The sequence below is a fragment of the Quercus suber genome, unplaced genomic scaffold (genome assembly GCF_002906115.3).
Source record: "Quercus suber isolate HL8 unplaced genomic scaffold, Cork oak 2.0 scaffold_4, whole genome shotgun sequence".
Taxonomy (NCBI): domain Eukaryota; kingdom Viridiplantae; phylum Streptophyta; class Magnoliopsida; order Fagales; family Fagaceae; genus Quercus; species Quercus suber.
Window position 1 is genome coordinate 1872050 of NW_027069470.1, and position 14496 is coordinate 1886545.

Below are 14496 nucleotides of genomic sequence, written 5' to 3' on the forward strand. Positions count from 1 at the left end.
CCCAAACCAAAAAAAGTGGCAAACCAGCCTACCCAATCAAATCCGTTGGGGCATCAATTCGGAACCCTCCAATCCCAAACCGAATCGCGTATTCAAACCGGAGAGAGAGAGAGAGAGGAGAGTCATTACAACAACAACAACAATATACAATTACTACAAATTAAGAAGAAAACAGTGAACTGGGGAACCGCATTTCAAGGCGCGGCCACCAGAACCAGCGGAGAAGATCAGCCATGGCCGCCGCCGCCGCCGCTGCTGACTCCTCCTCCTCCTCTTCTTCTTCCGAATTCTCGCCGGATTTTCCACCGAGACTTTCTCTTACATCCGATCAGTTCAAGCATTGCTCCGAAGCTCTCAGCTTCTTTCGCGAAAAGCTCCACATCCCTCACACCATCAACCAGGAATTCGCTCACTTGCAGGTTCACCGCAATACTTTCATTTTCCTATAAAAGTAATGTTCCACTTGCATTTTCGGAAAACCCAAATGATAATAATAACAATTGTAATGTGTTTCTTGTTGGATTATTGAAATTTTATCAAACCTTAAAATAAAATAGTTCTTTTTTTTTTTTTTTTTTTTTTTTTTTTTTTTTTTTTCTATTGGTTGAAATAGAATTAAATCACGTACTCGGCTTGAATTTTGATTCTGTTTGTTCTGATGTTTAGTAGATGGTAGTTTACATCTCATGTTGTGATGGGAGACAATTTATTGTGAGAGTTTGTTAGCTCTTATATATAGAGAAGAATATGATTTTTATGGTAGGAGTATTAAGAATTCCCTCCAATTCTTAGCCAAATATGAGACATTTATTTGATTTTGTGTTTTTTTTTTTTTTTTTTTTTTTAAATACATTCGTGTTTTAGAAATTTTTAAAACGTCACATGTCTTTTATCTGGACTTAAATTGGAGGAAATTGGTGGATTTGAATGGGAGGGGATCCTTTCCCCATTTTTGTTACTGCTTTAGCATCAAACAAGACTGCTTAGTAGAAGGGGTTGGTAGTGGAGCTAGGCATTGGAATCCTGGGTTCATGAGATGGGTACAAGACTGGGAACTGGAGTTGGTAGAGGATTTTTTTTTTTTTTTTTTTCCCTTTTTTTTGGTACTCTAATTTCTCTTTTATTCAAGGTGAGGATTGGATATCTTGGAGTTTAACCAAGGGTGGAAAATTGGAATTTAAATTCTAGTATGACATCTTGAGGGGTTCAAAGGGTGTTTTTTTTTCCTTGGCGAAGCATGTGGGGAGCTAGGACTAGGGTGCCTCATAAGGTATCTTTCTTCAAATGGGCAACAACTTTGTGTAAGATCTTGACTGTTGATAATTTGTGAGAGCAACTCATGGTGATTTTGGACTCGTGTTGCATGTGCAAGAATAGTGAAGATAAGGTGGAGCATCTTTTGCTTAATTGTTCTGTGGCTAGAGATCTGTGGTATCTTGTGTTTGCTTTATTTAAAGTATCTTGGGATATGCCAAAGGTGACAGTAGTTGGCAAGGAAGGTTCCATTATTATAGGGGCTTAAAAGTTTTAAAGCCTGCTCCTTTATGCATTTTGTGGACTATGTAGTGAGAAAGGAATAGTAGGACTTTAGATTTGTTGAAAATCTTATTCATGTTTTCAAACAATTCTTTTTACAATCTTTGTATGATTGGATTAATGCGTTAGGCAACATTGCTTTTCTATCCTTTTTAAATTTCCTAGATTTGTTGAATTTCATATTGTAATTAGTTAGGATTAGTTTGTACACACAAGGTAATCCAAATAGTTCTTTGTTTTAATAATATTTCTTTTAATTACAGTACTAAGCTGTGCTATATGGGATTTTGATTTCCTGGTTTTGTTGAATTTCACATTGTAAATAGTTAGGATTAGTTTGCACACACCATGTAATCCAAATAGTTCTTTGTTTTAATCATGTTTCTTTCAATTACAGTACTAAGTTTTGTTATATGTGATTCCAGGCCAACAGAATAACACCATCTGAGATGAGGAGAAGCTGTGCCGTGGCTCTTGACAGTGTCAATTTGAGCAAAAATCGTTATTCGGATGTTATACCATGTATATGTCGTTGTTTTCAAATAATGTTGCTCATATCTTTATATTCACATACTAGGTTTGAAGGGCAAATATAAGATTGACCAGATTACTGTATTTTTGTTGATTTCAGTTGACAAGAATAGGGTTGTTCTTAACTCATGTAAGGATTACAGACCGGCAGCAAGGGGCTACATCAATGCAAGCCTCATCACGGTAGAAACTAATATAATAATGTTTAGTTGGTAATGCCTGTTAGGAGTTTATATGGAGTTTGGATGTTCTTGGTTTGACCCTTCAATATGTCTCTTAATTGTAGACCTCTTCCTCCGAAAACATTTCTCAGTTTATTGCCACACAAGGTCCATTGCCACAAACTTATGAGGATTTCTGGGAGATGGTAATGCAGTACCGTTGCCCTGTGGTTGTGATGTTGACTAGGTTAGTCGACAATTACAAGGTACTTCACTGTGTAGAGTTTAAGTTAATTTTTGTAATTTCCAGTTTTTTTTTTTTTTTTTTTTTTTTTGTGGGACTGGGGTCCTTGATATCTGGATAAATATTCCATCAAAAAGGTTTCAGAGTTTTAATTGGATTTGTAAATTACTGTTTCAAATGAAGATCTTTTATATTTAGATCTTATTTTCTCATCCAAGGCATGTCTGTTGCAACTAAATAAATTTTGTTGTGAAATATCAAATATCATATGAAGGATTAGTAACATCATTTGTGTTAGTTGATGGGTATATTTACAAAGAAAATGGGAAGGGTGAAAGAGTTAGATCTTGTTCTTGCTAAATGCAAACTCTTAAATTCATTAATGAGCCTCACAGAACAAAATTGTACTGATATATTTTTTATTGATTTTAGTACACGTGGGAGGCCAATTTAAGGCTCTAGAAACTTATTTTTCAAGTAGAAATATTCATAAAAATATCATAGAAAACTCTACACCACTTGAGCTAGTCACCTTGCCCCTTCCTTCTCTAAGGCTATTGATCTCATCAAACCCTTACTCAGCTGTATCAACCAGACCCCATTGATGTTACCTTCATCTCTGAACACTAACTTGAATGTTTTCTACTTTATGTGGAGGATTTGTCAATCCCCTATCCCATCACATTACCTCAGGCTTCTCTTCCAATCTTTAGCATCTACATCCCCATTTGAACTATGCGCATTCAAAAGGTACCATTTTCTGACTTATGATACATAACTTTCTCTGAACCTATTAACTGCACAAGTAAAGGCAAGCAAGCATCTTTTGGTTAATTAACACCAGAAGAATCCTTTGTAAGTTTTCCAATGAATATATTGCTGTTATTAACTTTGAGGTGGCTAAATATAATTTTACATATCTTATTTCTTTCTTATTTTTCAGATGCTTTTCTGAGTTTGAATTTTATATGCAGATGGTAAAATGTGGAGATTATTTCCAAGCTGAAGATGGTCCCAGGGAATTTGGTAATATACATATTGTCACTAAATGGATAAAAACTACTGACACTTCAATAGTGTTGCGCCATTTGGAGGTGAAATATAAAGAGGTTAGATGAGTTTTTTAAACGAATGCTGGCATAATGCAATTGATGCTTTTAGGATTGTTTAGGCATGCCATATAGGGGGAACAATGTGGTGAGCTATCAGCATGGCCAGAGATTATTTTGCAATAATGAGAATGCAAGCATTACACACATACACACACGCACGCACACATGCACATGTATGTATATAAATGGAGTGCTACCCTAGTAAAGGGAATATGTACAGGATAAAACAACCTGTAAATAGAAAAAAGACTAATTCCTAAGATCCAAATCTCCACAAACTCTAGTGTGCATCCAACCATAAGGAGAATGAAGGAACAAATGCTTCTACTCCAAAACTATGGGAGTTTCCCTCCCTCTGCACACACACTGCATAAGACATAAATCCACAGGCTTCCAAAATTTAATGCTTGCTTCTCTCATAAGTTTCTTTTTTGTATGGTTAGATAGAGCAATCTATTCCCTGTGATGACTAATGTGAGTTATCATAGATTATGCTAGACATAAGGCTCTTGAATTTGGAGATCAAGAGCTTCCTGCATAAGTGTCATGAACAAAGAGATTGTCAATGATAAGATTACAATCGATTACGACTAGTTTATTAGTGTGGCATTTAATTTAAGAGTGTGCAATCAAGATAGGTCATCAGTGTGGATGGAGCTGGAAAACCAAAAAAAGAAATGTAGAACTTAGACCATTTTGGTGGACCAAGGGTGAATTTTAGTTAGCATACTCTTTCTTAAGGTAGGTTTTGAGCTTATTTTGTAAAGATTTAAAAAATATTTATGTTAACCAATAGTTACTGTACTTAATCCAAGGTTGTACCTTGCTGCAATGGTAAGTACCCTCCATCCCAGTGATATGTCCAAGTTCGAGTTTGAAAATCAACCTTTCTAAAAATTGGGATAAGGCTGCTTACCAATTACCTCTCCTAGAACCCCTAGAAGTGGGACCCTAGTGCATTGGTATACTCTTTTTAGTTACTGTAGTTAATCTCTCCCAAAGGATTTCTTATGTCAGCCTTATGGAGGGACATTGTTTCAAATGTAATGCATGGTGCTTATTTAGAAACAAGGCCAATGAGCTTGAGCCCTGGCACCTCCTCCCCTTAAAATTGTTAGGTGGAGGATTAGGTCAATGGATTCAAGGCCCATTGGGTGCATGTGTGACTTATCAAAAAAAAAAAAATTAGAAACAAGTATACTGATAGTTTAGTTATGCTTGATCGTCGCAACTTTATAACGAGGGAGAGTTTATTTTACTATGAGAGTATGTCATTTATAGAATAAGGATTTCTGAAACAACTGGGGATTGCTGAAGCTATTTTTATGTTTGAAGTTAGTGATTGAGTTTTGTTTCTACAAGAAAATAATGTTTAAAGAATATAGAGGAGAGGATAGAGGTTTCTGGCAGTTTGAAGTGAAATTAGCTTCATTGTAGAAGTGACTTGGAGCTTTGTTGCTAAAGAGAACATGCTAACTTGTAAACTTTGGAAAGAGAGTGAAGTTTGGAGACTAAGAGATCTTTTTACAGTTGGTGAAAATGGAATATATTAGTTGGAAATAAAAATGTAGACCCCTTGCTTGAAGGTTCACGGTTGAGACAAAAACCTTTACATCTCATACCTACTATGCATTTAATAGCAAACCATTTGAGAAGGTAAACGATTTATGTGAAGCTTTTTGTGTTGGGTATGGAGATGAGAGTGAAAATTGTGTATTTAAAAGTGATAGTATGAGTGTGTGGGATTTAGACCACTTTTCAAAGGTTTTAAATTTTATTATATTGTTATCCATTTGAAAGAGTGAAAGATTGCTTTTTGAAGGAAAAATTGGTGAAGGCACTAGGATAGCAGTTGGTGGCTTGGCCAATTGGTGATTGCCTCTTGCCTCTAGCTGTTACGGTTTTGGGGCTGATGCAACAAGTGTGGTGCAGAAAATATTAATTGGGGTGAATTTGAAATAAGTTCTTATGCTTTATTATCCTTTTAATCCCTTAAAATGGAGGCAATGAATATTACAAAGGGTGGAGGTAAGGGTTTAAGGGAGTTGAGGAGCTTGGTGAGCTCTATTAATTATGATTCTGCTTCTAGTAAAGCAAGAGGTTCCAATAGGGAAAGGGCTTTGATTGTGTCCCAATGAATTTAAAGATAATCTCTTGGAATGTGAGGGGGCTGAATGAGAAGGATAAAAGACTCCAAATTAGGAACCTTATTAGAATTTGGAGAGCTGATGTCATTTGCTTGCAGGAGACTAAGATGGAGCTTATCTCTAGGGGATTTATTAAAAGTATTTGGGGTTGTCAGCATGTTGATTGGGTATACTTGAGCTCAATAGGCGCATCAGGTGGGATTTTGGTCATGTGGGATAGGAGGATGGTGGAAAAGTTGGAAGAAGCTGTGGGTGATTTTTCGGTGTCTTGTAGATTTAGGAATGTGGGAGATAATTTTGAATGGACATTCTCTGGTGCGTATGGTCCTAATGTTGATAGGGAGAAGAGGCTGATGTGGGAGGAGTTAGCAGGTCTTTATAGTTGGTGGAATTTGCCATGGTGTGTGGGTGGCGATTTCAATGCAATTCGATTTCCTTCCGAATGTTTAGGGGCAGAGAACTTCACTCAGAGTATGTATAATTTTTCTGATTTCGTCTCTCTTAATGGGTTAATGGATATCCCTTTGGAGGGTGGTAGTTTCACTTGGTCAAACTCTCGGGCTGGTTCCAGGATAGATCGCTTCCTCTTTTCTTCAAAATGGGTGGAACACTATCCAAATATTCATCAAAATAGGTTGGATAGAGTTCAATCAGACCACTTCCCCATTTCTTTGGAGGGCGGGGATATTCGTAAGGGTCATAGGTCTTTTCGTTTTGAGAATATGTGGCTCCAAGTGGATGATTTTGTGGAGAAGGTGAAAAATTGGTGGGACTCGTATCATTGTTTTGGAACTCCAAGTTATAGGCTTGCCATGAAATTGAAAGCTTTAAAGGGAGATTTAAAAAAGTGGAATGAATCCAAGTTTGGCAATGTCACCGTTAAGAGAATTAAACTATGGAATGATCTGAATGCCCTGGATTCTAAGGAGGAGAGGGTGTCTCTTTCTGATGATGAGAAGCGCGATAGAGAGAGAATTCGCTTGGAGATTGAGAGGATTGCTTTGTTGGAGGAGATTAGTTGGAGGCAAAAATCGAGGGTGCTATGGTTAAGGGAGGGGACAACAATACAAAATTCTTTCACCAGATGGCTAATTCTAATAGGAGTAACAGTATTGGCAATTTAAATATTGATGGAGTGTTAACATCAAATCAGGAAGTTATTGAAGAGGGTATTGCTCGGTTCTATAAAAGTCTTTACTCGGAAGATAAGCTCATTTGCCCTCATCCGGATGTGCTGAATTTTTCGGAGATTTCTGAGGATAAGGCTGGCTGGTTGGAAAGACCTTTTGAGGAAGCTGAGATTTTTGGAGTGGTTATGGATTTTGATGGTGATAAAGCTCCCGATCCTGATGGATTCCCTATGGCGTTTTTTCAGACTTGTTGGGCCATTATCAAAACTGATCTGTTGGAGGTTTTTCAGTATTTTTTTGATAATGCTCAATTTGAGAAAAGCTTGAATGCTACTTTCATCTCTTTAATTCCTAAAAAATCTGATGCAATGGAGGTAAGGGATGTTCGACCTATTAGTCTAATTGGAGGGGTGTACAAAATTATTGCTAAAGTTTTAGCTAACAAGTTGAAAATGGTGCTTGGGGATATTGTTCACGAATCTCAAAACACTTTTGTCAAAGGAAGACAAATTTTAGATTTTGTTTTTATTGCCAATGAATGCTTGGATAGTAGGCTGAAATCAGGAGTTCCTAGGTTGTTGTGTAAGTTAGATGTAGAGAAGGCTTATGATCATGTGAATTGGAACTTTCTAATTTATATGTTGGATCGTTGTGGTTTTCATGAAAAATGGAGAAGATGGGTTTTCTTTTGCATCTCCACTGTTAAATTCTCCATTCTCATTAATGGATCTTCATGTGGTTTCTTTGAAAGCTCTAGAGGTTTAAGACAAGGTGATCCATTGTCCCCTTTATTGTTTGTCATTGTTATGAATGTTTTTAGTAAAATGTTGGATAACGCAGTGAGGGATGGGTTCATGTCTAGTTTTAGGGTGGGTCCTACAGGTAACTCTTTGCAAGTGACACATCTTCTCTTCGCTGATGATACCCTGGTCTTATGTGATGTTGATCTTGGTCAGATTCTGTTTTTCCAGCTGGTGCTGTTTTGGTTTGAAATAGTTTCTGGGCTGAAAATTAATATGGATAAGTCTGAATTGGTCCCTATGGGTGTGGTTCCAAATATAGTAGATATGGTGGATGTGCTAGGGTGCAAGCAAGGCTCCCTTCCAATGAAGTGTCTAGGTCTTCCTTTGGGTGCTAATGTCAGAGATAGATCTATTTGAAATCCAATTATTGAGAAGGTGGAGAGGAGGTTAGCAGGTTGGAAACGACTGTATCTCTTAAAAGGAAGTAAAGTTACTCTTATTAAGAGTACTTTGTCCAATCTTCCAACTTATTTTCTCTCTCTTTTTCCTATCCCAGTGGCGGTTGCAAACCGTATTGAGCAACTTTAATGGAATTTTCTCTGGAGTGGTATGGGCGATGTTAAAAAAACTCACCTAGTGAAATGGGCCACGGTTTGCACTCCTCTTGGTTCTGGAGGTTTAGCTATTAGAAGTCTAAGAAGTTTTAATAAAGCCTTGTTTGGAAAGTTTACTGGCCCTCATGGTGTTAGTTTGTGGAAGTCTATTAGTTGTGGTTGGCCTTCTTTTGTTTGTCACTTCCAATTTGAGGTTGGGGCCGGGTTTACTGTTAGATTTTGGCAGGATATTTGGTGTGGGGACACTTCTTTGTGTGTGCTCTATCCAAGACTTTTTTCTTTAAGTCGAAATAAGGAGGCCTCGGTGGCTAAGTTGATGAAGTTCCCAAATGGTGTTCTTTTTTGGGATCTTACTTTTAGAAGATACAGCGAAGATTGGGATTTGGAATCCTTCTACAGTTTACTGTCTAGAATTTATGGAGCTTCTTTGAAAGGAGTTGGGGACGATAAGATGTGTTGGAAAGCTGCTAAGGGAAAAGGTTTTGTTGTTCGTTCTTATTACCAGGTGCTGACAAAAAGTTTCAACCAGTCTTTCCCTTGGAAGACTATTTGGAAGTCTAAGGTCCCCTCTAGAGTTGTTTTTTTTGTGCGGACTGCAACTTTGGGGAATATTTTGACTATTGATAATCTTAGGAATCGGAAGATTTTGATTTTGGATTGGTGTTGTATGTGTAAAAGAAATGGGGAATCAATTGACCACTTCCTCATCCATTGCTCTATTGCTTTTGATATATGGTCAATGGTGTTTACTCTGTTTGGCATTCATTGGGTTATGCCGAAAATAGTGGTGGAGCTGTTGGCTTATTGGCAAGGAAAGTTTGGGAGGCATCGGAACTCTGCTATTTGGATGGTTGTGCCCCATTGTTTGATGTGGTGCATTTGGAGGGAGAGGAATAACCAACATTTTGAGGATTTAGAGAGATCAGCTTCTAATATTAAACTCTTTTTCCTTAAGACTCTTCTGGATTTGGTTACAGTGTTTGGATTTCGTTCTTTTTCTTTAGTTCATGGTTTCATGGACTTTTGTACTTTATGCACTTGATTTGTTTTTGTCCTTGATGTTTACTTCCTGTATACTCAAGTAACACCTCTCTTATTTTAATATATTTTTATTACTTATCAAAAAAAAGAAAAAGAAATGTAGGCCAATTTGGTTGGTGAGGAGTATGTAAAATGATAATATTTCTTGGCTTGTACATTCAAGGCCCTTGTGGCGATTTTCACATAATAAAATTGCATTTCTTGAGGGTAGATAGATCTTACATTATGTTTTCATTGCTAATGAATATTCAGGCTTAGAAGTAGGAACCTTGGGTAAATCTGCAAGTTAGATGCAATACAGATTATTTAGTTTGAGTCAAGTTATCTTAACATATGTAATTAAGTTGGTACGTCGTTGTACAAATCATACTGAAATTTGGCTGCTGACTTAATATCCAGCTGGCAATCTTACATTGTTTTACTTTTAAGTATCTTTAGCCTCGTGTGGATGTTGACTGCAATCTTATGATAGAATTGGTTTAAGGAAAGTCTAGACTCTAAAAGTTGGGAAGAGGGTCCTTTTTTTTATATAAATGTAATCTAGGAAAGAACATATTCGTGTAAAATTGTCTTCTGCATTTGCAGTGTGAAAGCACAAATTAGAGAATATTAAACCAGGATTCTTATTGACGGGTGTCAAGGTTTTAGTACACAACTAGGTTTGATATTGGGTGTCTGTTCACAGAGACAAAAAGATGGGGGTATTTTTGATATTGGGTAAGATTTTCTTTAAAAGGTTAGATTGAAAATTTGTAGAAACAGATTTGGGGAGGATGAGAGAGGGAAAGGGTCGCTACCAGAGGAGGTGAGTATGAGCTAGAAAAAAATAATTAAGTATGATGTTGCATCTCAAAAGATGAAATAGGAGTTGAATAGTTCATCAGGAGAGGTCATGCGTCCAGTGTCTGTCTTATTGCCATTGAAGCTTTAAAGAATTGGAAGTTTTAGGTTTGAAAATATTTTATTTGTTAGGCAATAATCAGTCTGGTTTTGGTTGGAGTACTCAATGGCATGGGGGAAGAATCAATTGGGTCTTTTCATGAAGTGTATTTCAATCTTTGTGAGCAGCTGCAAATAGGTCAACCTAATGCCTAAGCTTGATGGTACAATCTCCTTCTGTTGTTCTATGTTAAGCAAATTTTGTTTAGAACTGCTCCTTCTAAAGCTCTCTCTCTTTCTTTGTCTCTCTATCTCTCTCTAACCACCCCCCCCCCCCTCCATCCTCTCTCTTTTTCCAAAAACAAAAAGAGGGAAAAAGAGAAGGGGGAGAGGAATGGTTTCCAACTCTTTGAAAGACTGGTGGACCATCCTCTCTCTTTTTCCAAAAACAAAAAGAGGGAAAAAGAGAAGGGGGAGAGGAATGGTTTCCAACTCTTTGAAAGACTGGTGGTTTGAATGATTGGATTGTCTTATTTTAACAGCTGGAAAGTGGTCCTCCCCTCCTTGCCTTCTGGAGTGCATATGGAAAGACTAGCCCTTATGTTCCTTTTTTGCGCACACCCCCCACCCCCCACGCGCAGGCGGGCGCGCGCCCCCTTTCTTCTTTTAGATGTAAAAACATGATCTTAAGATCCATGTAATCTAGGATCTGTATGTAACAGAGCCATGGTGTCTCCCTCCTCTTCCTTCTATTATTTTTTTTAAATAAGCTTTGTGCTTAGGAAATGTCCATTGCTCTAAAGGCACTTTTAGGTCCTTGTCGTCTCATATATGTGGTGTTTTCCCTTTGAGGTGTTAGCTATACTATTAATTTTTTTTTTCCTTAAATAAAAGCTTGCATAAAAAACACGACAAGATACATTGGGAGCCCCTTATAGTATGCTCTACGGTCTATATGTCTTTAGCCTCAATTAATAACAATTACCAAATAAATTTACTATTGAACATGCATCCATTGTTTGATTATTTGGTAGGCTTATTGTTTAAATTGTAATTTATGTCCCACCTTTTGCTATGGAAATGTGTCGAATCACACTTTCCTCATATTTGTTGTCATTTATATTGCAGTCAGAGGAGGAACACATGTCTGTTCTACATATTCAGTATCCTGAATGGCCTGATCATGGGGTTCCAAAGGACACAACTGCTGTGCGTGAAATTTTGAAAAGAATATACCATGTACCACCCAATCTTGGCCCAGTTGTGGTGCACTGCAGGTTCAGCTCATCAGCTCATGTTTATGCATCTAAATACGCCATGATGATGCTATGTAAATCATTTGTACACTTGTCTGAGACTCTCTCGCTTACAGTGCAGGTATTGGGAGAACAGGAACATATTGTGCAATTCATAACACAATTCAGAGAATCCTAGCTGGAGACATGTCTGCTTTAAATCTTGTTAATACCATAACCATGTTCAGGTCTCAGAGAATTGGAATGGTCCAAACACCGGTATAGTTACTAATTTTTCTAATAATTTGTTACTAATTTGCATTGTAATCTTATATTATGTAATCCTTTGTTAGACTTTTCTGCTGGCCCCCAAAACTGATTTCTCACTTGATGGCTCAACCTCAAGAATTTGTGGTTTTTCCCAAATATTGGACTATGGAGTTGTGCAAGGTTGAAGGGCCAGCAGAAATTTCAGCCTAATTTTTTTTCTGATGAACATGTGGCAAGTTCTCTTTAGCACAAAAAGGACAAGGTTTCTTTGTTTAACCAACCCCTAACTGCGGAATTTAAAGCAAGTAAAAGCAGTTCTCACCATTCAAGTGCCCAGATCAGATCAGTCCAACAATGGTTCGGTCGGTTTTAATTCTCTGGTTAACAAAGTCACACACTGTACAGGAGCAGAAGTGTTTTGAGTTTCATTCTTGCTCCCCACTCCCTCCCATCTAAATGCTCTTTTATTTTTCCAATTTTCTGCCGACCATCCTCTTTATCACATAAGGAAGAAAAGGCTTTAAGTTATGTGCGGATTAAGAGTTTTGAATATCATCTTGTTCTCATTCCAAAACCTCCCCCCCCCCCCTCTTCTCTCTCCTCAAATCCTCTCCTTTAAGACATTCTGACTCTGCGCTACTCCTAATTCACTCTATTAACTCTCTGTTTATTAGGATCAATATCTTTTCTGCTATAAAGCAATCATTGATGAACTAGAAGACCTAATCTCAGATTTCAACACAGAAAGGAGCTCAAAATGGTATGTCCATTCATCTCTTAAATTTTTGAGCCTTTGCATAGATTGTTCACTTAAATGGCCTACAATCCTTATAATAGAATGATAAATTTTACACCTTTGACTCTAATTCAGTATATAACTTTTTCTATATGATACTTTAAAGATCATTTTTTAATCCAGATGCCTTTCATCTAATTCTTTGGGCAGCTAGATTAATGATTGTTCCTCATCAATAGTACCAAATGCTGAATAAGACTCAGAGGAATCTGCTTGATGCATATTTCTCCAAAGTTGAAAAAATATGCAATTGTATGCTTCTCCCAGTACGTTTGCGTCCTCCAGCAGCTGGTCTGATGCCTCGTCATTATGGTGGATCTTACAAGCATTGCTGAACCATTAGTTTTATTCTCCTCAAATCCCACCAAGGAACTGAATAATTCAAATGGCCTCTATTTACTGTTATAACAGTTCTCTCCTGATTGTTAGAAAAATGAACTAACTTGTAGACAGTGCAGGCTTCGTGATTCTCATTGAGCTTATACATTTGACCTGACTGTTTTCTGTTAAGAACAAGAAGTTCATCCTGTATGTTAGATTTACAGTAATGGACAACTTGTATGTTGAAATGCCCATTAGTACTAGAACTGAAATGGTCTATACTTTATAAGGTTCTCTATTAGACAGTGGTCATTATTACTAAGACAAGATTATATGTTTTTGTTGACTTTAATTTATCATCTTTCATTACGAGGGATAGTCTTCCTCTTCCAGAGTGCTCTAAAAAAACTCCACTATCCAATAAGGAGCTTTGTGAATGTGGATTACAGTAGCTTAGTTGATACTATCAACACGGAAAGTTGAGTTATTCTTCTCATTTCTATTATACTTGAGCAATTTTCTATACATAATTATTTTGTATTTTTTTTTTTTGATGCAAAATAGAAATTCTACTCTAACCTAATATATGTGTATATGTATGTAAAGTTTCCTTTTAGAGACTTGAACCCTGGCCCTTGTTCCTTCTACACTCTACAATTACTTATATTTGTGGAATGACCATCACACCAAAAGTGTGCAGTGGTATTTTGTGTTTTGAATTGCAAAGGATTTGTGCTTAAAGCTAAAAATTAATAAAGGAGAATTTAAGAGTTAGGGTGGTGATATTTACCTGTGCCCATTTGGTATTTAGTACTAATTCTTCATTTATTGATCAGAGAGGGTGGTGCTATTTGGTCTACTCATCAATTCATCCTAATCTATAGTTGAGTTGGACCTTCAATTTAAAGCACCATTCTAGATTGCCACTAGCTCTATGTCATAGCATAGTAAATGCGTTGTTTTTATTATTATTATTGTTAGGGTAAATTACATATTTGGTCCCTATTCTATACACCAGATTTCAATTTGGTCCTCAACCTTTCAATTGTGTCAATTTGGTCTCTATCCTTTCAGTGTTATGTCAATTTAATCCTTACCATTATTTTTAGGATGAAAATTAATGACATAACAAATGGCCAAAATAAAATTTTTGTGTATTGTCGTATCAATGAAGTCTAATTTTTTTATTTTGGCCATTAGACGAGTCATTAATTTTCATCCTAAAAATAATGTTAAGGACTAAATTGACACAACATTGAAAAGATAGGGACCAAATTGACACAATTGAAAGGTTAGGGACCAAATTGAAATATGATGTATAGGATAGGGACTAAATACGTAGTTTACCCTTATTGTTATTATTATGAGGGTCATATTAATGAGTGCCCGTAGGGCTATTTAAGGAAAGTTTTTATATCACTTTTATAAAAAATTTAAAAAGTTAACAAAACATTAATTGTTTTTTTTGTTTCTTTTTTCATGCAAACTTTCTTAAAATAGTTCATTAACAAATGCCCTTAGAGCATTTGTTAACTTTTTCCTTATTACAAAGTACCGTTTTACCTTTTAGTTAGATTCTTTTATAGCATATCCAAGACTAAGAGACATCTTAAAAAAAGAAATCCTTTTGTTTGAAATCCTTTAGACCGATAGTGTGATGGATTGATAAAGTTCTGTATACTTTGCTAATATAAAAGTGAAAAAGTGAGGCTTTGATGGCAAAGAAAAATTAGTTA

The 14496-nt window shown here is 36.5% G+C and overlaps 1 protein-coding gene across 2 annotated transcripts; it reads left to right on the forward strand.

The window, feature by feature from the left end:
- On the forward strand, positions 1-13129 carry LOC112000837 (protein-tyrosine-phosphatase PTP1). 2 transcript variants are annotated; one of them, XM_024033006.2, is made up of 9 exons: positions 1-419; positions 1962-2058; positions 2168-2250; positions 2354-2494; positions 3447-3581; positions 11267-11415; positions 11511-11652; positions 12318-12403; positions 12590-13129. In XM_024033006.2, the coding sequence occupies exons 1-9, from the start codon at positions 234-236 to the stop codon at positions 12591-12593; spliced, it is 1023 nt and encodes a 340-aa protein (XP_023888774.1). In that variant the 5' UTR covers positions 1-233; the 3' UTR covers positions 12594-13129. The 2 variants fall into 2 exon arrangements, with proteins under 2 accessions (XP_023888774.1, XP_023888775.1); XM_024033007.2 differs by having other exon boundaries at positions 12594-13129.
- Positions 13130-14496: the final 1367 nt, after the last annotated feature.

Excerpts from the sequence above, each read along its gene's own strand:
- LOC112000837 (XM_024033006.2), top strand. The coding sequence starts at position 234 with ATGGCCGCCGCCGCCGCCGCTGCTGACTCCTCCTCCTCCTCTTCTTCT. Across the intron at positions 2,059-2,167 it reads TTATTCGGATGTTATACCAT|TTGACAAGAATAGGGTTGTT; the intron begins GTATATGTCGTT and ends TGTTGATTTCAG. Across the intron at positions 11,653-12,317 it reads TTGGAATGGTCCAAACACCG|GATCAATATCTTTTCTGCTA; the intron begins GTATAGTTACTA and ends TCTGTTTATTAG.